The 25,550-nt window shown below is 30.9% G+C and overlaps 1 protein-coding gene across 3 annotated transcripts in view; it reads left to right on the top strand.

Annotated features, from left to right (window-relative positions):
- The window catches only part of Awh (LIM/homeobox protein arrowhead), a 455,485-nt gene that overhangs the window by 184,874 nt on the left and 245,061 nt on the right, over nucleotides 1-25,550 (top strand). For all 3 annotated transcript variants that reach the window (XM_075372512.1, XM_075372511.1, XM_075372515.1), the window contains exon 4: nucleotides 21,020-21,097. In XM_075372512.1, coding sequence (XP_075228627.1) covers nucleotides 21,044-21,097 — 54 coding nt within the window. In that variant the 5' untranslated portion in view covers nucleotides 21,020-21,043. The remainder of the gene's footprint in view (nucleotides 1-21,019; nucleotides 21,098-25,550) is intronic.

Genomic DNA, 25,550 nt, shown 5'->3' with positions numbered 1-25,550 from the left:
CACTTCTCTTTATCTAAAACTACTTCTGCATTTCAGTTTATCAAAATATAAATTAATTTCAGACTGTTAGCTGATTCAACAGAGACTAGAAAGGTTACGGAAAAGTATGTAACGAAAAAATTGGACAAATGTTTAAGTATTGATAAACGACGTATTTTTACATAAATCTACGAAGTAGCATAAAAATATTTGTTTTCATTAATTTTTTATAGCATTATTTTCATGTGTTTACTAATAACAATTAAAATATTTTTATATTTATATTAACAGAATGATCGGTTTTGAGCGTTAGCCAAGGTATAAAGAACGCTTTTTATAAAAAAATGCAACTTTCAGATGTTGATAAACAGAGATATCCCTTATGGAGATGAGTAAGCTCAAGAACAGAATGCTACATTGACTTTTTTATTTTTTGCAATTTGTTTATTGTTGTAGGCGTTTTATAAACAACTTGTGAAAATTTCACAGTAGATCCGGATTAATGGACCATCAAAAATGAAAAATACCAAGAAAATTTATAGCCTTGGATTTTATGAATTTTTTACCTTTTTCAATTTTTTATGTATCTCTAATGGGAACAGAGTTATGGAAGTTTGTTTATTGCGCGCCCTCGAATTACGCAACCTACGTTAACAACTATTAGCGCGATTTTGATGCTTATTGTAGCGAATTTTACAATAAGCATCAAAATCGCGCTAATAGTTGTTAACGTAGGTTGCGTAATTCGAGGGCGCGCAATAAACAAAATTCGCTAGCGCTCTTAGTTTTGCTCATAAAAAAACGTACTCCAGATGTTTTTTTATGCAAATTTTCCTCAGCTATTTACTGGTGCTTTTTATTTTTACATGCGATTAATGATAAAGCCGATGTTGGAAAAAAACTAAAAATGTCTCCTTAATTTGTTATTTAACAAATTAATTAGTTAATCGATGGTGTCCGCTAGTTTGAGGTTAAAATCTCTATTAACTCAGCTGTGTATTTTTTTTAAACAGTTGTATTTTCATACGTAAGTATTACAATGATGTAAATTAGAATTATTCTACGACAAATATAGTATTTTTCTGCTTTTTTTTTATAAATACGGGTTATTTTTGAGAAAAAGAGATGAATTATGCGGAACTGAATATTTTTTGTTAGTATGTGTAAAGTTATAGAAAAATTTCATGATTTTTAATTCTATTTTACGTCACTGTAACTATTAATTTCATATTTTTATATTTTGTAAGTATATATAATGGAATGTTTAAGCGAATTGAAAGTTAATTTAATTTTTAAACGGAAGTCAGAAGTTTATATGTTACTACATTTAAAAAAAGAAAGAAAATGTTTTGCGAAATGAAAGAATGTGTGTGGGAATACAAAAGAAACGTGGAACGGGATGTTCTGGGAGGGTTGAGGCAGGCGCATAGACTCCCTCAGGTGATAGATATTGCTTTCCTTCCAACACCCTCATTACACTAGACTGAGAGTTCATCCACCCGTACCTGGTTTAGTCTCTGTTGCCTTACATTTAAGCACTAAGATATAAAATCCAAGTTCCTTTATATTAGGTTTGTATTACAAATAATAAATTAGACATTAATATATTACGCGTTGATTTTTATTTTTTTTAACGTTATATTTTTAAATATTTTATGTATTAATAATTTATATCGCTATTAAAAATTATTCTTTTTGACTTTTTTTGTGGGAAAAGTAACCAAAAATTTCAATTGGAAAATTAATAGCAATTCATGAAAATTGTACAAGAAAAATAGTCATTGATTTTCTTTGGCAAAAAATAAAATACTAAATGAATCTTGCTCGAAAAATTTATAAAATTTACACTAAAAAAACGAGAGGAAAGGAAAATAATTTGGAAACTGATTCTAGAGTTTGAAATAAGGAAAGATATTCATTCGTAGAAATATATGTCCGAAAACGCTTTGTTATCGAATTATGGCTAGCGAAAAATTTCGCCCGGGTTTCAGTTCCCCGGTGAAATGAGGTTATAATTTTTAAGACGTTATACAAAAGGGGAAATTTTATGTATGTTTTTTCACCTGGAAAATCGAATAAAGCAGGTCCCAGAACTGTATCTACCGTAGTTTTCACGATATCTAACGTAAAATATAAAACGTTTTTGGTGGGTTTGAAGTACAATAAGTTTGTTAGATGATTAATAAATGCGTAAACTTTATTATCAAAACTTTTAAAGAATTTAATTTTTGAGAAAATTCGTGTAATAAAGTATATGAAAACAAAAACAAAAAGAATTTGTAAAAATTAAAAACAGCTGTTTTTAGTACTACAAATTTATAGGCAGCATGAATCTCAAGATTGAGATTCAAGCGATCAATTAATAACATTTGTCTGCTTTTTGCTTGTATATCTTGCATTTTATCAATCGCCGCAAATATTAATCTAAGGGAGTAAGGTCCGGTTATCTAGGTTCTAGGTGGCAATTTAACGGCCCTCTACGTCCGACCCATCCGACCAGAACTACTCGTCCAGGATATCTACGTCGGTATTATTCCACCGCAGTTGAAGCACTTCCATACCAAAATCCGTATACAAGTCATATTAGCGTATTCTGTGTAAGTGAAGAGACGCGGCATTTTTCAAAAACAATCTAACTTTTTTAAATTGAATGAGGATGATATGTATGAGTGTAAATGAAGTGTAGTCTTGTGCATTGTCAGTTCAACCGTTCCTGAGATGTGTGGTTAATTGAACCCAACCACCAAAGAACACCGGTATCCACGATGTAGTATTCAAATCCGTGTAAAAATAACTGGCTTTACTATGACTTGAACGCTGTAACTCTCGACTTCAAAATCAGTTGATTTAGGAAGAAACGTTAACCACTAGACCAACCCGGTGGGTTTATCAAAGTTTCTAAACAAAAACCGTGTTTTTCGTCACCAATCTTTTCTGTTTTACGTTGGATTTCATGAAGAATACAGGAGATACAGTTAAGCGTATTTCCCGAAGGTAGTAAATAAAAAAAAATAATAATAAAAAATCAGGGAAGAATAATAAACACCGAACACGTTGTTACCTCAGATGTTATGTTTTTTGAAAAAAGTATATAACACAATTGTTCAACACAGAACGGGAAACGTCCGTGTAAGTGTACGATTTCCCGTCACGCGGTTAAAGCCGCGTTCCGGGAAAGTCGTACAACTGTGGATTGTTTCACACTCTATCGAAATATTTTATCATTCAATGATTCTAAACAAAGCGAGCGCGCATAACGTATTTAAATCGCGCGGGTGTGGCGGTACCAGCGGCGACGGTCGGCTTTAACTAAACTAATGTAATTTCACAACTTAGAACAATTTTCGCTTGTATGGTTGGATGACCGGTGTAGCCGTGAGGCTTAACGCATCAGGTACCAAGTCAACCGGGGCATCGAGTTCGAGACCCGGCCAGACCGAATTACTTTTTTACATTTTAAAAAAGTTTTTTTTTGCAAATAATAAATGTGCCTAAGAAAATATGACCTTAATTAGGTGAAATATCAAGATATTAAGACCCAGCTCTACAGACTCAGTCCCTAGACCTTTAAGTTGAAAATTTAATGTCATCAATGTCCCATATAAACATATGAACATTAATATGGCGCTCTCTAGACGGGAAGGTTTTGAATTTTTTTAGGCAATCGGTGTTTGTTGTTTTCCCCTTTTTATTATTTATTTTTTCTCTATTTATTACGTTTGGTAATATGCTGAATTGTATATAAATATGATAAATTTATGTGTTTTTTTTTTAATCATTATTATTATTTTACGTAAAATAACATTCTCGAATATAATACGAATTAACTTAGCCAGTTAAACGCATATCATCCGTGCATTAAATACTCGCATGGGCTGAAGTAAATAAAATCGAACCTCACTTAAGGCAGTAAGCATAAGTCATATAAAAGGATTAGCATAGCATGATCAATAAATGTATAATTGACAGGAGTTATGCCCCTGTATTGCGGTACTAATTGATAGGGAGGTTTGTGTGTGTGTGTTTGTATGTACTTTTATACTTCTGGATCTACTCGAACATAGTTTACATTCCCTTTTACATCTTCGTTTATCTTTCTCTCTTTTTCTCGCTTTATATTTAGCTCGTGTCTCACTCCGACTTCTTTTTTTATATATTTTTTTTTAAGATATATTTAACTTATATACATTCCGCCCTACCTGTTTTTATGTTGTCCTTTAAATCCTTTATACTCTATTTGTTATTTTAGTAACAATAATAACAAACTCTTGTTGTTCATATTTTAATAAATAAACAAACTAACAACAAAAACAATTTGAATATAATATCTTCTGTTACATTCCTTCATCTTAAATCGAAGATCGATCGCTGCTTCAGGCGTTGAATAAAAGCGATCTAATAGTCGTAATATACAAACCTACCGTTTATAGAAAGATGATTCTTTACAAATAAAACAAAATATGATATGGGTTTAGTTGTATAATAAATTAATAAATTCAATTCAACCACTTTTTACAATTTGTTTATATTATATATATTTTATACGTTATGTGTTTTTCTTTCTATTTATTTTTAATTTATTCTTCTATATTGTTTAACACAAATTGCACTGAACAAAAATAAGTTACGTAAATTTTATTAACAGCTGGTAATAAATTATTCTTAACTTAATAATTATGTTTTCTAAATTCAACACAAAAAAAATTTGGCAAATTTCTTTTTTCATCGTTTTAATACAACAAAATCTGTAGAATGTGAATATGTTATTATTTTAATGTAAAACAATTAAAATTCATTAAAAATAATATTTTTTAGAGCGAAGTCTTAAGACATTTTGCTCAGAAAGTTAGTTTTTTGATCTCTTTGTCCGAAACAAGGTAAATCAGAGATATTAGTGTCGTTTGAAAGTTTACAAGTCTCGCTTTTGATCTCTTTGTCCGAAACAAGATAAATCAGAGATGCATCAAGATGCATCAAAGGAGCGTAGATAAGCTAAAATACGAGGGATATTTTTTTCAAGGTCCGATCGGTCACGAAATAAAAACCACAGTGAAGATAAAAAATTACGCTATTTCCTAATAAAGTTACGCTATTTCCCTACATAATCGCCACTCCTATTTAAACATTTGTCGTAGCGTGGTACTAACTTTCTAATACCCTCGTCATAGAACGCAGCCGCCTATGTTTTCAGCCATGCTTCTACGCTGGTCTGCAGCTCAATGTCTGTGCCAAAATATTGTCCTCCTAGCCAGCGTTTCATGAGATCAAAGAGGTGAAATCGGATGGAGCCACGTCCGGGCTGTATGGTTGGTGATCAAACAGATCCCAACGAAAATGCTGCAGGAGTTTCATTGTTACAGCTGCAGTGTGCGGCCGAGGATTGTCATGGAGAAAGACAACGCCTGATGACAGCATTCCTCTCCGCTTATTCTTATTCACAAACCATACAGCCCGGAATTGACTCCATCCGATTTTCACCTCTTTGATCACATGAAACGCTGGCTAGGAGAACATTTTGGCACAGATGTCGAGCTGGAGACCATTGAGAAACATGGCTGAAAACACAGGCGTGTTTTATGACACGCCGTTCTATGACGAGGGTATTGCAAAGTTGGTACCATTAATGTCTTAATCGGAGGGGCGACTATGTAGAGAAATAGCGTAACTATGTAAGTACTTGTTACAAATAAAGAATGTGGTTTTAATTACGTGACCGATCGGACCATGAAAAAATAACTCTCGTACTCTCACCTTATGTTGAAAACAACAAGAATTGGTAGGAATTTTGTTCCCGATAATGATAAGAATTACTCTTACATTATGATTCGTTAAAAAACAAAAAATCCGATTAGTTGGAATTTTGTGCCCGATAATAAGAATTATTCTCACCTTTTGATTCCTTAAAAAACAAAGAATACGATTGGTTGGAATTTTGTGCCTGGTAATGTTAAGAATTACTCTCACCTTATGATTGGTTAAATAACAAAGAATACGATTGCTTGGAGTGTCTGATAATGATAAGAATTACTCTCACCTTATGATTGGTTAAAAAACAACGAATACCATTGGTTGGAATTTTGTGTCTGATAATGATAAGAATTATTCTCACCTTTTGATTAGTTAAAAAACCAACGAATACGATTGCTTCGAATTTTGTCCCTGGTAATGATAAGAATTACTCTCACCTTATGATTCGTTAAAAGACAAAGAATACGATTGGTTGGAATTTTGTTTCTGATAATGATAAGAATTACTCTCACCTTATGATTGGTTAAAAAACAACGAATACGATTGCTTCGAATTTTGTTTCTGATAATGATAAGAATTACTCTCACCTTATGATTGGTTAAAAACAACGAATACCATTGGTTGGGATTTTGTGTCTGATAATGATAAGAATTACTCTCGAAAACATTTGTCTGAAAAAACTAAAACAATAGCACCTGTACTTCAGAAGTTTTAAGAAAGTTTCTAGAACGTAATTTTTACCACTTCTGCACACATTATTGGGGTTATATTTATCCTTTTTTAAAAAATAATTATGTGAAATAATTTGTAATTTTCTACAGGTTCATGTAGTTAAAAAAGTTCAAGTTTTTTTTTAAAGTTAAAATTGTAATTTTCAACTTCAGTAACCCCCTAAACACAAAAGAAACGAAAGAAATGAATCTTTCAGCCGGTTTATTATACAAATGATATACTTCGATCTAAGTCGAGGGTAAAAGATTCCTTTTCAAAATCAGTGTTTTTATAATATAGCCTAATTAGTTTAATATTAAATTATTATTCCTTAATTATATGATAAAATATATTACTTTAACTAAATAATAAAGTTAATTTAATAATCTTGTCATAAAGACGATAAAAAATCATTTACGTTTCTGTTTAACAAACATATTTACTTATGATCTTTGAAAAGCACCATTTAAAAATAATCAAAGAAAAAATTTTAACAAATAATTTAAATATCCGTTATTGAATTTTTCTATACATAAGAAGAAAATTTTAAACAAACAAAAACAAGTGCGAGCATTACGAACGAATAAGAAAAACAAAATTTAAATAAAATAGTATACAATCATAACACTGACTATATTGACATAAATCTACAGGTGTTAAGTTATGTTAAAAACAATTGGAGAAGATTTATACGTATGTTTTTTATCTTTTTTTTTATTCATTATCTTTTTTTATCGCTCGAGTCAAGACTTTGTAAATACTCGATGATAAATCATAATGTCTAGCAACAAAGAATATATAACTGGATACATACATCAGTCATATGGTCCAAGTCAAGGCATATGTCATATAATAATGAGTTATGGCCGTAGAAAAACTTGTAGATCAATTGAATACAAATCACTTATAAATAAAAGTACAACCTTTTTAAATATATTATCGCTGTTATTTTTATTTTTATACGTACTTTATAATCTGTTTACCAGCCAGAATGAGGTACGCTTTTCTACGTGCACTTATATTCGTGATACGTATCGACACATGTATGTACTGCCTCACTAAAATACAAATACTTGCTACTTTAATAAAAATATTTGGTTCAGATTTAAAAAAAATTAAAACAGTTGAGTTTAAGGTCATGTTGTTTAAAAAACAATTATTTTAATAGGATTATAGTGTAGTTAACGAAAAATGTTACCCGAGTTAAAGTTGTTACAACTTTTTCTACCAAAATAAAAATTCTTTTAAGTTAAAATTTTTAAATTGTTAACTCGTTTAAAAAAAAAATAAAAAAAATACAAAAGTGTTATTTATGTAAAACCTCTGAAAAACACGATTTTCTAGTCTTTTTTTATATTTGCGACTAATGATGTTAATATTTTTAAAAAATACTACCTTGATCAATTTCAGGTCGTTTCGGTAGTTATTTTAGTCACTGTAATTTAAACCAGTATTTGTTTCGGTTGCGCCTGGCAGTTAATGAGCTATGTGTCTGCAGGGAGGTCCGATCGAACGAACACATGATGTTCGACTGCCCAGCTCTTGGGAAGAGCCAGAACTCACGCTACCCTGGAACTTAGAGGTCAAGGGGAAAGTTGGCCACTCACAAGCGGCGAGTCAATGTGGCGAGAGCCGCATTGTCGGACCGTGTGGGAGTTCCTTGATGCGGTTGCTCTGTTCAACCGACATCAGTAGTTTGTCTAAGGGAAAAGACACCTATCGCGCTGCTGTAGAAAGCTAAACCGAGAGGTATGGCTGGCTATCAGTTAGATTAAAGCTCCAAGCGCTTTAATGGTGGACAGGTACTTGCTGTCATTCAGCGGCCTAGGCGTGGCAGCGAATTTCTGTCTTTGACGAGATAAATTTAATTATCGATGAACTATACTTTTTAGTAGTTGACGGGGTGCGCCTACCAATTTTAGTGATATATGGCTTGTGGGCGGTGGGACACGCAAGTGATTGGTGTATCAGATACCACGCTTATTCCGCTCACGTTTTTAGATTAGCTCTAGAAGCTAGTTAGAATACCGGTCGCTAAACTGTTTTGAGACGTTTCTGGTACAGTCATTCGGTCTTATGCTTTAGGGCGAATGGGATTTTGGCGGGAGAAATTCCAAGTAAACCAACATGGAAGTGGTTTCCAAAGGCATGACGTACCCCATAAAAATAATTAGGCTTACTTTGCGGCAATTTTCATTAGAGATTATGTGGTCAATGACCCCCCCCCCCGTCCTTCTATTCAGACTACTCAACTGTTTAGCTACAAGAATGCATAGTATAAGTAGGCTTACCGTAATCTTTTCAGTGTTACTGAGGACTTTACCTTGAAAAAAGCGGATAGACCGCCAAAAGTGAGGACGTGTTGACTTGTTTATGTTAGCATGGTAAAGGTTTTCCAAATAATATTTTGGAATGAATTTTTTAATATAAATATGTGAATTGAATTTTCTTATTAAATATAAACAGTAATATTACAGGAATTTAAACAATGAATAAGAACACACTAATAAAACATACTTAAAACGTATTTAAGAATGTAACAAAAATAATTTGAAGTAATGTAACTTAAATTTACACACAAAAAATTATAATAAAAAGAAATACAAATGTATATTATTTTATTATTAAATTAAACCGAAGTCTACTTGCTTGTACTAGGTCCAGTAACTGTATACGTCTCTTTATCATCGAAGTTCTTGTTGTACTTTTCACTTAAGATATATTTATTCAAAAAAGCTCTGTCTTCTCTACCAATTTAAACATATTTTTACATATGTAATTTTGTTCAAGAGCATCAAAACCTAATTGCCATTTCTGTACAGTAGTAATTGATTCATGGTTTCCTTCTTTTTCTGTGGCTTATGCGGTATGAATTTTTCAGTGGCAAGGTTAACACATGTCTTTGTTAATCATTAAGTGTACACTTCCCTTTACCTTTTCCTTTTTTATAAAAGTTATTTATAACTTTTATATGTATTCGGGAATGTTTATCGATGTTCAAACCTCACCAATTTCATTATTAAAAAGATTTCTTCGTCAGTTTTTCGGAAGAAATCGATGTTTTGTTAATTTAATAAGTAAATTTCATATTTTTAATCATTATTCCACTTGTAATCATAGGAAAGATTCTATAGTGGAATGGTTTAAAATAACACTCAAAATTTTAAAATGTAAAGGGAACAACCGTTTGTAGGATGAGGGAATAATGGGTCACGACTTTTGGGTTGACCTAAGCAGAATCTTTGCTAAGAACGTGTGATTTTTTAAAATTAAATTTAAGGAACAAGATAAAATTTCAGTGTGTCATTTTGATAACTAATCGCAAAAGGTGTTAGGATAAAATGAAAAACGACGTAGCAATTTGCTTCCCAGTAACAAGTGTTTAATTGTAGCGCCTTCTTTGTGGTAAGAAAAAACGCGGTTTTTTTAAATTATTTGATCATAATGGTTTGGGTTTTAACTGAATGTATTTTTTACATTATTGTGTTTTCTAGATCATTTTATCGAACTATAAATTTCTACAAGAAGTTTAATCTGTGACATTGAAAGTACAAATTATTACATTTTGGATAACAATCAGAAATTATTCCTCCCGAAGAAACTAAACCAAACTGGATAATGGTATTCGATGATGTTTGTTAAATTCAAAACAATATTACGAATTATTTCGCTATGGAACGTTCTATACGTTTTCTATGACGGTTAATGCGATCGTGCGTGGAATCACAATAAAAGTAGTTTCTTAGACATTGTTAAGAAAAGGGCAAAGACAAAGGGGTTGTTTACCGCTTTAACTTTGACGTCTACGTTAGACAACTTTTTACGGAGTAAAGGAGCGCAAACGCTGGGCTGTACGCTTTTGGAAAAGTCTGCGCCCTGGCGAATCCGCTTGCCGGTATGATTCCGTTAGCTGATTCGCTTACGGGATCTGCTTACGAATCTGCGCCAACGGTTACGTTAACTGGTTCGGGTTCGTATATATATATATATATATATATATATATATATACACGAGTACAATAAATTTTGACAGTGAAGTTTTCCAAAACGCGTCAACAAATGATAAAGAATGAATCTAAAAAAAGGTAATCAACATACAAATAATACAAACATGTAAATCATTGTGTTCTTAATTATCTTAATAATAGCAACGAAGGAGGTTAAATATGGAATAATATGTCAGCCAAATTACCACCATGGGTTCGTCGGTTTTTAATAGAATTTTCATATATCTGTATCATTTTTTTTCAATTCAGTGGCGCATTTTATTCTTCATCTCTAGGAGCGTCTGTAGGTTACTAGCATACGCGTCACCATCCGGTAAAAACCATATATCCCCTAACTAAGATTAAAAAAAAAAATTATCGAACATCGCACGATAATAAACAGCATTCACATCAAGAGTAATACCAGCGTCATTCTATAAGTAATAGAATCCGATTACTCCCTCAGCACAAATTGAGCACCGTACCATTAACTTTTTGTGGAAGTGTGTGAACTACCTTTGTATTTTCACTGGAAAAAATTATTCGACAATTTTGATTATTCACGAAGCTGTTAAATTGGAAATGAGCCTCATCACTGAAGATTATTTTCCGTTTAAATTCATCATCCACTTCCTTATTTTCCAACACCCAATTGACTTGCTTCTATAAAATATCTTATAAATTATATATTTTCTTACGAAAATAAAAAATAAAAAATTAACAAAAAATAAATTGTTAGTAGCACTATAATTACAAATGTCGGAAGAAATACTCCTTATATTTAAAATAGTTTATTGTTTTCAAAAAGCACTTATATTAATAATTAAAATTGTAGAATGTACAATTCAAGTACAATTTTATTGCGTATAAAAATTTAATTAAATTAATAACGTAAAACAGAAATTATACAAAATAAAAAAATGAGCAATACAATAATTTCGCTACGTACCACCAGTGCGCATGCATATATAGAACATCAAATATTGGAATATAGATTTTTAGTAATTATGTGTAAAATAAAGCGGTTAGATAAAGGATGTGTTCCCCCCAGAATCAAACTTTTAATGAAATCAGGAGAATATTGAAGTTGTTCAAAAACTACTTTGCTTCCAAAAAGCGAACTCCAAGAATTTCATCATTTAATTTTTTGACATTGCTATAATTACATATTTTAATCTTGTTACCGATTATAATGGTTTTTAAAATCATTTTAAGCATAATAATCAAAAGCTGGTTTTAGTCTTTTAAGAACGTTCTGGCGTAGATTTACATTATCTACAATATAAATTTTATTAGCTGTAGAGTAAGTTCTTCTTCTTTCTGTGATTTTGTCTACCTAATTATGAAAATAATATTAAATTGAAATTCCAATCTATGCCAATTATGTATTAAGGCTTATACCCTAATGAAAATTTTTAGTTCAGGATATTTTAAATCCATTCAATGTCTGTCGAGTGCTACTTTGCTCTCATGAACAGAGTTCTCGAAGGACACAGCCAGATTAAACAATGACCTTAGATTTAGTAAAACTTTTCTGATGAAGTCAACGTCAAATCGAAATTCAATAATCCTCAAAACATCAAAATTTGTTAAATCAATATTTATAATATATATATATATATATATATATATATATATATATATATATATAATTCATATATATATGACATATATAATTTGTGTATAAATGATATCATTAGCGAATCTAACCTGTTCATTCATCAATTTATTATTATTCAAATACGTATGAAATTTTTCTAAAATACTGGTTTTATAATAATTATTATTTATTTTAATATATTCGTTAGGGTTATAATTATGTCCAGTTTCTAAAATGTGTTTAGTGAAATCAGATTTTTCTTTATTATTTTTAATTATACAATTAATGTATTCTTTAATTCTAACTGCGAATGAACAATTTGTCATTGTCATTCCAATATATTTTGAAAATTTTCGCATTTAATTCTATACACTCCTTGTTTTTCTAAATTATGATTATTATCTTGATTTATTGAAATAAAAGGGTCTTCATTATTTATGTATTATAATATTTATTGTTTTTTAATTTAAAAGTGTTAAATATTTTATTATAATTTATATTGTATTCAATTTTATCGTATTCATTTATTATATTCCTGTTCATTAGCTTTATTTTGTCTTTTATGTGCATTTATTTTTTATTCTTTCATATAATTTATGTATTAATTTAGTATCATATCCATTGTTTAAAGCTATATATTTAATATTATTCATTTTATTATTTAATTTTATATTATATTTTAACGCTCTATAAATTAATGAATTAAAAGGTTGCCATTTTTTTGATTCCAAGGATGGAAAGATTTAAAATGTATTATATTATTTTGTTTTGTTGGCTTTTTAAAAATGTCTATATCGATTTTATTAATAATAAAATGTTTGTTAAATTTTATGTCGGTAATCAATACTGTTGTTATTTTCTCTGTTTAAATACTATATTAATGTACATTATTAATATTAAATAATACTTTATTTCATAATAGTCGCAAACATCTCACGAACATGACGTTAAGGTCATTAATTTTATTTCTCGACGACCGACTATTACGAACGTAACACAATTTTAATTTAAATACAATTATACATTTGAATTATAATTAACTTTTTTTTTGGAAATTCCGGATGATGGAGTAACGGCTCCGAAAGTACTCGGATATATACTTTTAACATTGTTCGTAAGTGGAACTTTATTTTATACAATTATGAATCGAGATTATATACACAGTGTAGCCTTGAATTAATTATACTTAAGAAGTAATGAAGTGTAGAAGAAATAAAGTAGATGGACCACTGAATATAAAAATAAGACGAGAAAAGACTATGGAGGTAGAAGAACCTTGCTATTTGAGAAAAATAATTATTAAAGATGGATAAAGCAGGAGCGATGTAAAATGGCGAATACCCCAAGCGAAACGAGCTTTCAGTTAGAAATATAATTTGCTTACATTAAAAATTAGTTTAAACATCAGAAAAGCATTTTTCAAAGAATATATTTAGAGCGTAGCCTTATATGGAAGTAGAACTATACGATCGGAGTACCTGAAGAGAAAAGATTAGAAGCTTTTGAAATGCGGTGCTGTAGGAGAATGTTAAAAATTAGATGGGCGGATAAAGTGACGGGTGGAAGAGATATTGCGGCAAATTGATGAAAAAAGAAACATTTTGGAAAAATGAAGCTAAAAGAAGAAAATGAAGCCTTATAGGCCACATTTTAAGGCGTCCTGGAATAGTCGCTTTGATATTAGAGAGACAGGTATATGGGAAAAATTGTGCAGGCAGGCAACGTTTGGAATATGTAAAGCATATTGTTAGGGATGTAGAATGTAAGAGGTATACCGAAATGAAACGATTGGCCTTGGAGAGCTGCATCCAACCAGTCAAATGACTGAAGACAAAAATATATATATATATATATATATATATATATATATATATGTTTTTGAGAACGCTACCGTACAAAAACAAAATAAGACTAATATGACAAGGTGACAGAACATTTATGTTAACATAAAATTTAATACAATAGCTTAGCTTAAATAGATTATGTTAATAAAATCGTATTTAAATAGTGTTATGCATTCAATGTAACAAAATATCTTTACAACTTTTTAACTGAATAACATATTAACAGAATTTAATTGACAAATTGACATATGTCAAAACGATTCATTAAAATAACTACTTTTTAATAATACTATTTCGTATAAGCCTGTTTATTGTAAAACTTTTCTTCAATGAAAACTAACTTTTCTAAACGTATTGTTTTACATATTAAATTATTATTTTATATGTCAAATATTGACTTTTATTGATGTGAGAGATAATTGATTTTATAATTTAATTTTGTATATTAATTTGTCAGTTTTATTGACATTTCTCTTCTCTAAAATCTTTGTTTTAGTGATCTAATTCCTTATATTTATTTAAGTTCGTTATAATGCAACTTCCGTTTTATCTATTCATAATTTAATTTTTAAGTACTGAATTACGTACTATCTAATATACAATTTAAAATACCACTATATTCAAATACGTATTTCATTTAAAAAAAATAATGAAATATTTTTAACTCATTTTTCAGCTGCTGATGCCCGCTCTTTCGTAATAAAAAAAAAAATCTAAATAAATTTATTTATTTTATTTAGTAAAAAAAAATTCTCGTTCTAAACATTAAAGACCACTATAAAAAACCTATATGGATAATCTTGGCCAAATGCAACACCAAAGTAGGACAAGTAGTACTTAAAAATGTTCAATGCTGTGAAACAAAAAGAAATCATCCATAATCTAATATATATCGAGATAGACAAAGAAATCTCTGCGTACATATTGAATAGCAAAATCACACAGAATTTATTAAAAAAAACGTATTCTTTCTCAAGAGTGATTCCAACAAAATAATTTCTTTTCTAGATTTAAAAGAAAGCAAAATGAAGCAGTCAAAATATACCAGTATGATTTATATACATTAATCGTACAATCATTCTATTCGAGAATATATGGCTCTTTCACAATAAGACACGAAAATACCTAGGCGTAACACGTGATAGATAATTTAAGGAGCACCTAATGAAAACTGCAGAGAAATTGAAAGCATGAAACAATATTATACATAGGCTCTGTGGAACAACGTGGGGAGCATCGGCTTCCACTCTGCGCACATCGGGTCTGAACCTGGTCTTCTCGGCTGCTGAATATTGTGCGACAGTGTGACTTACAACCCTTATGTTCATAGAATTGATGCTCAACTTAATAACACTATGAGAATGATTGCCGGGGTTATCAGATCTACTCCCGTGGAATGAGACCCAGTATTGAGCCCCATACCACCCCCAAACCTGCGCCGTATGAACGCTCTTGTAAGAGAGTAGAAGAAGATTATGGAGAATCGAAACCTACCGATACATGAGGACATTGAGGATGCCAATCGTGGTCGCCTTCATTCTAGAAAGCCGCCTATCAAAACAGCAATTGCTGCCACAAAGGAAGCATTTAACCTAACTGACGCCTGGCGTCAAAAATGGACCACAAAGCAGAATAACCAAATCCCATGTATTACTCAAAGGCCGCCGGGTTTTGACTTGCTACGTAAGACACGGTCAACGCTAAACCGAATACGAACTCAGCATGGTAGTTGCGCCTATTTCCTGCATAAATGGGGTAAAACACCAACGCCCCTTTGTGAGTGTGGTGAAAATCAAACTGTTAAACACATCACAAAAGTTTGCCCTATGACAGCTTATGAAGGGACTCCTGAAGATTTCCTGATGGCGACTCCAGAATCAGTAACTTATATTAATTTTTAAATCTTTGTTTGCAATTTTTCAGTGTAATTGGTGTTGTGTTTTGGTGCCATACGCTAGTTTTCACAAACAAATTAGATATTTATTTAGAACCTTTAAGTTCTAAACCGAGATCAATTTGCATCTACGGTTAGTTTGTATGGTTTCAAATGCAGTCGTTTACGTAATACGCACCAAATAGTCGTTTGTGGAATGTCAGTCTCACGTCGCACACGCCGAGTTGAATTTTTTCGGGCTACGCGCAAACCTTTCTTTGAGTTGTTCCACAGCAGCTTCAGGGACGCGTGGGTGTCCTGGTGATTTTGTATGTTTAGCAGAACAACCTGTCTCGCGTTGAAGCCAAGAGTGAAATTGTATGCCTGCTAGGGGCTCCCTACCGTACTCTACGAAATTTGTTGAACAGCAGTTACTAACTGTAAATCATGAAACCAAAACACAAAGGAACATGTTAAGGCATACAGTATATATTAATATATAGGAGCCAGCACTGGTGGCCAAATTCGGTACTAATAAACTGCATGAATTAAAACTTACTGTTTTTCTATGAAATGAGACCTTAACTGAATCTGTAAGTTACCTCAATAAATTTTTACGTGCTTTTTTAATGACCCGGTAGTTTTCTGTAGAATATATATCAATCTTTTATTTATAGCCAATATGTACTTCTATAAATCTAGTATACTGCCCTGTAAGATGTCGTACGAGGTATCATGAAGAAAAATTTTCTGTGCCTTCTCTATATTTGGGAAAAGCATGAATTCCACATTCTCATCTGGTGATGTTTTAATGTGTGTCTTCGATAACCGTGATTGTAAGTCAGATTTTAGTTGATAGTGTAAACTACATTTAATATATATATATATATATATATATATATATATTTATTTATAAATCAAGAGATAACTGTGAGTTTGTTACTCTTTCACGCAAAAACTACACAACCGATTGAGCTGATTTGCATGAAGTTTTTTAAATCTGAAAAGAACATATAACTATGACCGTTATGAAATGTTTCATCTTTTCAAGATGGTAGCCGTTTTAATGGCTTACGGTAACAACCAAATGCTCTTTTTCGGTTTAGCCTCCGGAACCACCGTAAGATATTACTTCAGAGGAAGATATGTATGAATGTAAATGAAGTGTAGTCTTGTTCAGTCTCAGGCCGACAGTTTCTGAGATCTGTTGTTAATTGAAACCCACCTTAGAACACCGGTATCCACGATCTAGTATTCAAATCCGTATAAAAGTATAACTGCCTTTGCTCGGATTTGAATCTTAGTACTCTCGACTTCAAAATCAGCTGATTTGCGATGACGAGTTAGCCACTAGACCAAACCGGTGGGGTTTACGGTAACAACCGGATTATGTTCCTTACCGATGAAATCGGTGAAATCAAATTCAGAAAATACTTGTAATATTTAGAAAATTAGCTTTAAAGGTGCGACAGGGTACGGCGTATATTCCTTTAAACTTTCCCCATCACTTTCAAGCGCCTATATTTGGCTGGTCCTCACTTGTAGAGTCAATGCTTCTCGCATAGGCAACTGTATGTTGCTTGCTCCAGAGTTTCCTGTGGGAACAATTTATATATATACATACACATATTCCGAGAGAGAAGCTGTGAATATTGTATACAATTCCATTCTTTAAATTATCTTGTTCACAAATAGAAAAAAAAGTTAAAAACTTAACGTAAAATAAAAAGTAACAAATGAAAAACGAATAATTCGTTTTTTATTTATTTCATTTGTTTCTCATTTTTATTAGCCGATCAGCAAGTTTCGAGTTCTGTGTTAATCCAATTGTTGCGCTGAAGATATTATACACTGTACACTGATAATATTTGGTAAATTGATCAAGTGTTATTTATCAGTATTATTCTCAAAAAATGAGGATAAATGAACACTTTGGATACAAGACTGTGCGCTTGAAGTGGGAAAAGCGAGGGAAGCGATCCCTGACCGGCTAGTTGTAATAGTAGTATTCTACAACTACATTATTATATACTAGATTTCTACTAGTATAAACAATCGGCATTGTTTTGGATGATGATATGGTCGTAATTGGAAACATTTTCAATCAAATTTACTCTGTATAAAACTTAAAACAACTGACCCGCTTACCGTCACATACATATCTACTCACACTTAGCAAAAATTTATTGTTCTATAATATATATTGCATTGTTTAATAGTTAAACTCGTATCGAACTGACAACTGCCCTGAAAAACGTAACACTAGCACTTTCTAATTGCGATACATCTATAATCATAAGCAAAATGTTAAATATAATACCTCTAACAAAAACATACTTTGGGAAAAAAGTAAATAACGTTAAACAACACAACCTAAAATTATCAGAAAAATAGTTAATTGCGTTGGTTTCAAAATCATAAAAAAAGGAAAAGGTTTATTCAGCAAAATAAATACTCAATTTCAATAATGTAGGCATAAAGTTATATTGTGGTGATCTAAGTGTTACATAGGGCCGATCAATTGTGTATTCGCACTGATAAAAAACAAATACATTCTAGCTTTATTAAAAAAAAATCAAAATAACTACTACAAGTAATCTCACGAAGCTAAAAAATGCATGAACATATGACTTATTAACATGAGTATTTTTCACTTGGTACTTAAGAACCCAAAAGACAGCTTGATTTCACCTAAAAGATAAGTAGAGACCAGTGGCGGCTCGCGTATAGGCACTGTGGAACACACAGCAACCTCTATTTCCTCTTATCGGTAACATTTAATAAAATAAGTCCTTTTTTCTTTAATTCTTTCTTTATAATTGTACAATACATAATCCTTAAGCTTAATATCGGTAGCCATCCCGCAGTTTATGAAAATGATACAACAAAAATCTTTGTATGGAACTGTGCGCTTCACAGCTCCAGCAGCGTGGTGTTTAGCTGTTGTGCTCATGTGCACATAGGAAACTGCACGCGAGACTGCGAGGGAGAACACTGTTCCCGCAGTGCCGAACCTCTCGTGTTGGTGGAAATTAGTTTTTTTTTTAGTCTGCGAGTGTATAGAACGTTCCTTGTTCGTTCCCTTTTCTAGTTTAGTCGGTGAAAGGAATATGAAAATGGTTTAGTTGTTTTAACAGTAGTGATCAGAAGATGGCGGAAAGCAAGGGTTCTTTGATTGCCAAATCTGACCAAAAACACGCTGGAAGGGCGAAAGGGAAGGTATTTAGTAAAAACTAATTATATATAATAATTTTTTTACATATAAATTATATGTATGAATTGAAGGAGTACAAAAGAATCTCTTCATGACACTGAAAGAGCGCTTTCAATAATTAAAAGTAATCTGACTATAAAAATAAAAAGACAATCTTCGTTTTGTGTGGGCCTTAGTAACTTATTATTTATTAAATAATAACTCAAAATAAAAAATTTCACATGTTATTATTATTTGTCCTGGAAGTGTTTACGCGTTACTAGTTCCATAATATTTAATAATATAATAATTTAATATTTAAGTTAAATAACTGTCTGATGAAGTCGATATTAACATAGACGGCGATCGATATAGACAGTAACAATCGATGTATACAACGACATTAAACTTAGTAAAAGAAATATTAGGTTGTTGATTTATTCGTTCTTTTTTTTACTTCCTTACACGAAGTAAAAGTATTGTGATCGCGAAAAATTCAGACTTCAAGTTTCAACGGAAATGTTCATTTTGACCATCCCTGAATCCAGTGGTGGTTCGTAGCTAAAATTAGTGGTGGTGCTGCTCCGGGACATAAAAAGCCCAGACTTCAATCTGGGCCTTTTCAAGGCCATGATTGAAGTCTTCAGTAAAATAAAAGGACCGAAAAAATGAATCAAATAGAACAGATGGAAGCAGGAGAATAATGTAATTCAACAACTTGTATCACATTCAAGAATTTGGTACACGATTTTTAATCCGGCTCCATATGTCCTTGTTTTGATTTAAATAATAATAATAATGACATATCAGATTTTTTTCTAGCAATTATTCCTTCCTTTCTACTACACGTGCTTTGTAAAAAGTCAAGCCGAAGGATGATAATTGTCGACGACAGGAAGCATTATATTAAATTGTACCTTGGAAGATATCGTGAAGTTGTCTTCTGCTACCAACATTTAGAACACGCGTGGATTCCTCACCTTCTAATGATGTTCTAATTATGTCTCATGGATAATTTCCCCGTGACAGTTCGTTACATTTTATTTGGTAGTGTAAGTTATGTTGTAATCGTAATAAATTTAAACTAGTACAGTCTTGTTTTGGGTGATCATATGGGCGAAGTTGGGCGAAAAATTAAAAAAAAATCTTAATGTCACAAAAAAGAGGTTTGCCCCTAATAAATAAAAAAAATTAACATGCATACAGTTAAAATTAAAAAAATCTGATGTGGACACCGCATGACTTCATTGTACGCCTGTTAAATTATTTATACACATTTTTTTTTTTTAATGAAAAGTACATAAAATATTATTTCATTATTTATTAACTTCTGTATTTTTATTATTATTATTGAATTATTTATCATAAAATGTTTTACAATCAGAGGTTAATAAATTAATATATTTAAGTTTTAAAAAAGTCTGATTCGAACCGATGTGCCTTCTTGTAAGATTCAAATATTTCATTAGTTAAACTTTTATTTGGATATAACTCTGAAACCAATGAAAATAAGTACCACTTATGGTATATTGTTGAAATGCTCTCAATGAGGACATATTAATGCAGTTAAGTAAAAGTCCAAAATTCAATTTTTTTTTGGTTTTTGAAAATTTTTGGCCACTTTTGGTTCAGTCGATTGCAAGCAAAAGTAGAGGTGCACAGCAGACCTAAATCCAAAATGTCAAAATCCTACGGCTAATCGTTTTTTAGTTTTGCTCGAGGTATGTACATACGTACGTACATACGTCACGCCGAAACTAGTCAGAATGGATTCAGAGATGTCAAAATGGATATTTCCGTTGAAATCTGAAAACCGAAATTTTTCGCGATCACAATACTTCCCCTACTTTGTAAAAGAAAGTAAAAATTGGTTGAGCGCAAAGGTTTCTTTGATATTACATTAGCTCGTTTATTGTTTGGAATTCTTAACTGATTAAACCATTGATGGAGCTGTGTAATACGAGTTACTGAATAAAGTTTTTACGAAGCATATTTATATATATAGTTTTTAAAATTGATAATAACCCTATTAACAAAAACGTTACAGTAATTATTATTACTGTTATTTATTTTATTCTTTTTCAGGATGCATTTAAATACTTCTAGGCTATGAAAGTTGATTTACTCAGTGAAAATTCACCGCTGAACAGTTTTTTCATACAGGTAAGTAAAATTACTTTTAATATTTAGCATTTAATAGTACACCCTCCCCCCAAATATTAAAACACCCTAATCTTATTTATATAATACATTAAAATAATATAAAATTATTTATAAAAATTCCGACGACCCGTTTGAATACATATCGTGATAGAGCTCAGTGAGAAATATTTTTATAATTACGATTATCAAACGTACAGATGATGAAAAATATATATATATAGATAAATCAGTGGTGACTCGTAGATAAAATTAGAGGGGGATGATGCTCCAGAAAAGTTAAGATTTTTTGTAAACTAAAAGAACCGAAAAAAATGAATCAAATAGAATAGCTGGAAGCAGGATAATAATCTAATTCTACACTTAATCACATTCAAGAATATGGTACACGGTTTTTAAGCACAACACAGGCGGACTAAATAAAACTACCTTCCACCAGCAAGTCAGGATCGAAAATGCGGGACTGACAGTGCTCTCTCTCCCACGCAGTCTCGCGTGCAGCTTCCTATGTGCACATGCGCACTGCAGCCACTGTAAAGCATACAGTTCCATACAAAGGTTTTTGTATCTTTTTCATAAACTGGAGGATGGCTACTGACATTAAGTTTAAGAATTGTATTTTGTACAAGTATAGAGAAAGAATTTTAAAAAACTACTCGTTATATTAAATTTTATCGACAATACCAAGTGGAAATAGGGGGTGCTGCAGTTCCACAATGTTTATACTCGAGCCGCCACAGATAGATAGAAATATACATAAATATTTATCTGAACTCTATTTGCAAGCCAAATCTATTGAATATCTCATTTAGAACAGTCGAAAATGGGGAAAATTTACGATCATTGTTCAAATATTTTTTACTTTTCTGCATTCCTTTCAAGGTCGAATTTCAGAGAATCTAGAAATTAGTTTTTAGATATTCAGCGAAGATTACACACACCAAAAATCAAGTTGATGTTTTATCGAGAAATTAAAAAATATTAAATTTCATTTTTACTCCATTTTAACCCCTTTATACTCGTAGTTTCAAACTGTGTTAATGATAAATAGAAATTAAAGCCTGTCCAATTTATAAAAAATATCAGTGTATTGTAATTTCTTCAAAGCAACACTTTGGTTAGTACATGATCCGAAACTTAGCGATTTAAGAACGTGGGTTTCTTATACAGTCGGCTTCATCTAGAAGTAATGGCAAAAATGTATTTTTCCCGGTTCTTAGCGTTACCCGATAAACACCATTAGCAAGTGATCGTACGTCGTTTCTCTTATTTATTTATTTTTTTAATTACTTTTATGTTTTTTAGTCAAGTAACCGGAAGCAGATGCAGCCAATCGCGCCGTACATACAATAACAGCGGCTGCGTTGGTTGAACCGCTGCGCCGTTGACCGTCGCATCCCTTAAAAAAAAATCAAAAAGATTGTTTTAAGATATTTATCTGAAGAGTAAGTCCCAATCTAGAGAATATCTCGTTTAGTATTGTCGGAAATGAGAGGAAAATTTGCAAGTTTTGTTGAAATTTTTTACCTCTCTTTACCAAATTTAAGGTTGAATTTAAAAAAATATGCAAATTGGTTTTTTAGATATTTACATGGAAATTACACACACCAAACCTAAGCGTATATCTTCATTGAAATTACAAGTTTAAAGTTTTAAAATAAATTTTGAATTTTTTTTTAAACTCTCTATTTTTTTAATTTTTCGGTAAAAAATGAAGATATACGCTTAGACTTATTTCAAAATCAAAAATCTTTTTTATATCGAAAGAAGAACATGTATACAAATTTTCCAGTAAAGATAAATTGCTTTTAAATGTACAGATATATAATATATCCGCACAATGTAGGCTGTATAAGTATGGCAGGCTGTGATTTGGGCTGTACTGTTTTTTCTAAATGAACCTATTTGCGAATGTGCATTTAGAATACCGCGTATCGGGTGTGATCAGAATATACTATTCTACTATTCGTAATGGTAACAGTATAGATGTAGTGTCTAGTTCGAGTTTATTCGTAATTACAGAGTACGTATAGTAGATAAAACATTTCAATCGCTTTTGTACGCCGCTGGCATATAATATTTCTGGTTTTATGCAAAATATTGGTATTTAAAATCTTCATATCCATATTCAATTTTAACAATTAAATTTATGTAATTTTAATTAATTTTATTATTAATCATGGCCCGTTGGTATTGATATAAATTTAAATATTAATAATTTCCACTTACCAATTATTTTTATTATGTTCGAGCGCTTTCCGATGTTAATCCATTATCAGGAACATTTATATGTTATGGATTATAATTATTTCCTTCACAAATTAATATATTAGATGAAAAATTTAAAAATAATAATTTTGACGATCAGTTGTTGTATTTATAATATTTGTTTTTAAAAAATTCAAAATTCATCTAATATATTAATTTTTGAAAATATATTAATTTTATAAATATAATTGTAACCGAAAATTACAATCAATAACATTTTAAAAGTTTTCTACTTTTATTGATCCAGAGATTATTTAAATTTCTAACATATCCTTTATTAATTGTAAAAACAGAATGTTCTAGAATATATTATTTCACATTTTGTCATAGTTTGTCTATATACTCGTATGTAGATTTTATTTGAGTTTTATATAATTTTATCTAGGAATTATTTTAAATGAAATCATGCCTAATCTTGATTTAGATTATGTGATGATTAAACTGAAAATTACCATTATTTTCTTGATAATTATTAATTTATTGTTTTGTCATTAAACCGCTAAAGAAAAATAATTCAAAATTTGAAAGTTATATTCATTTCTCTTACTTTTGAAAGTTATATTCATTTCTCTTATTAAATTCGAGCGTAGTTTTGAACATACAAAACTTACAACTTTTATTTTATAATTTTATGCTGTTTAAAATTATAAGATGACCATCAAAACCCACCTAAAGCAAGGAGATAGACTTTCTCCACTACTTTTTAACTGTGTTCTTGAAAAGATAGAGAATGGAACAAAGATTTTGACAAAGATAGTAGAATAAGACTGGGCACTAAAGGACCAAAGATTAATTGTTCAGCTTTCGCAGATGATATGGCGTTATTAGCTAAAACTGAAAAGAAGCTGAACAACAAATTAATGAATTAGAAAAACAAGCTGCTAAAATGGAATAAAAAATCGCGTTTGAGAAAAGTTAGGTGGGAAAGCTGATTCCATTTTATTAACTCTAACGAAAAATACTCGCGGAACTCAAAATTTCGACACTATAAAACTGTGAAAAAGCCGGAAGCACTTTATGAGGCAGAAACTTTAAGAGTGTGTGACAAAAGTCTGCTAGAAATCTAGAAAAAAGAAAGGAAAATTAGAGGAAAACTTTAGGATTAATTCCAAATAACAAATTTTATTTTAAAATTGAAAAATTGTCAAGACACGATAGGGAAATGTGGTTAATTGAAACCCAACCACCAATGAACACGGGTATCTACCATCTAGTATTCAAATCCGTTTAATAATAACTGACTTTACTAGGACTTGAACGCTAGAACTCTCGACTTCCAAATCAGTTGATTTAGGAAGAAACGTTAACCACTAGACCAACCCGGAGGAAAAAAAACTGATCATAACTGTAAGAATTGTAAGAGAAATAAACATTTTAAAGATGAAAATAAAATGTTCCAAGAAGCGCCAAAACGCAAGAAAAACAGAGCTGAACTTTCTGAAAAACGAATGAAGAGGTTCTGAGCACATAGAAAAACAGAAAACAACCGCAGGTTAATAAATGATCTAACTTGTTCCAAGATGAATTATTCTAGAAATTACATAATTGGGATTTTTATTAATTAAATTGACTACAATTTTAGTGAAACATGCGCTCTATACTTACATCACATTAAAATGTAATAATTATATAATAAGGAAGGAGTTGCAACTCTAACTACTGGGTAATAATCACACATGATTTATCCAGTTTTTGTTCCCATAAAAAAAATGGTATTTAAACAATTGGATACTTTTAACGAGGTTATTCCTGAACTGTTCTCAAGTGGCTCTTGAATTTCTTAAGGAAACATTAGGAAATATTAGTCGTTGATTAGTAGCGCGTGCTGGTGTTGTGGGCTGTATGCATATTTCGCCTTGAAGACTTATATTTCATTCGATTATAAGGGTTTATGTAGATTGTACTTTATAGTTTTCCCTGCATATTTTACTCATAAACATTTATTACAGTAGATTCCATAAATTTTAAGTAATTAATATCTAAATCCAGAAATCTGATTTTTTAGCAAATGTAGATAATTTCGTCTTTATAAAGTAACAAAAAATAATAAAACACTCCCTAGTTATGCAGAAGGAGAAGTGGTTTCTAATAAAAGAAAGAAAAATAGTTTTACTGAAACATTGTAAAGTAATTCAATAACTCTCAGTAAAAGATAATTTTACGAAGGAAGCAATTTAGAGATTTTTGA

This window comes from Lycorma delicatula, chromosome 8, assembly GCF_047948215.1.
Source record: "Lycorma delicatula isolate Av1 chromosome 8, ASM4794821v1, whole genome shotgun sequence".
NCBI classification, from domain to species: Eukaryota; Metazoa; Arthropoda; class Insecta; order Hemiptera; family Fulgoridae; genus Lycorma; species Lycorma delicatula.
The sequence above is the reverse complement of the archived record's forward strand: the minus strand, read 5'-3'. Positions and strand labels throughout refer to the sequence as shown.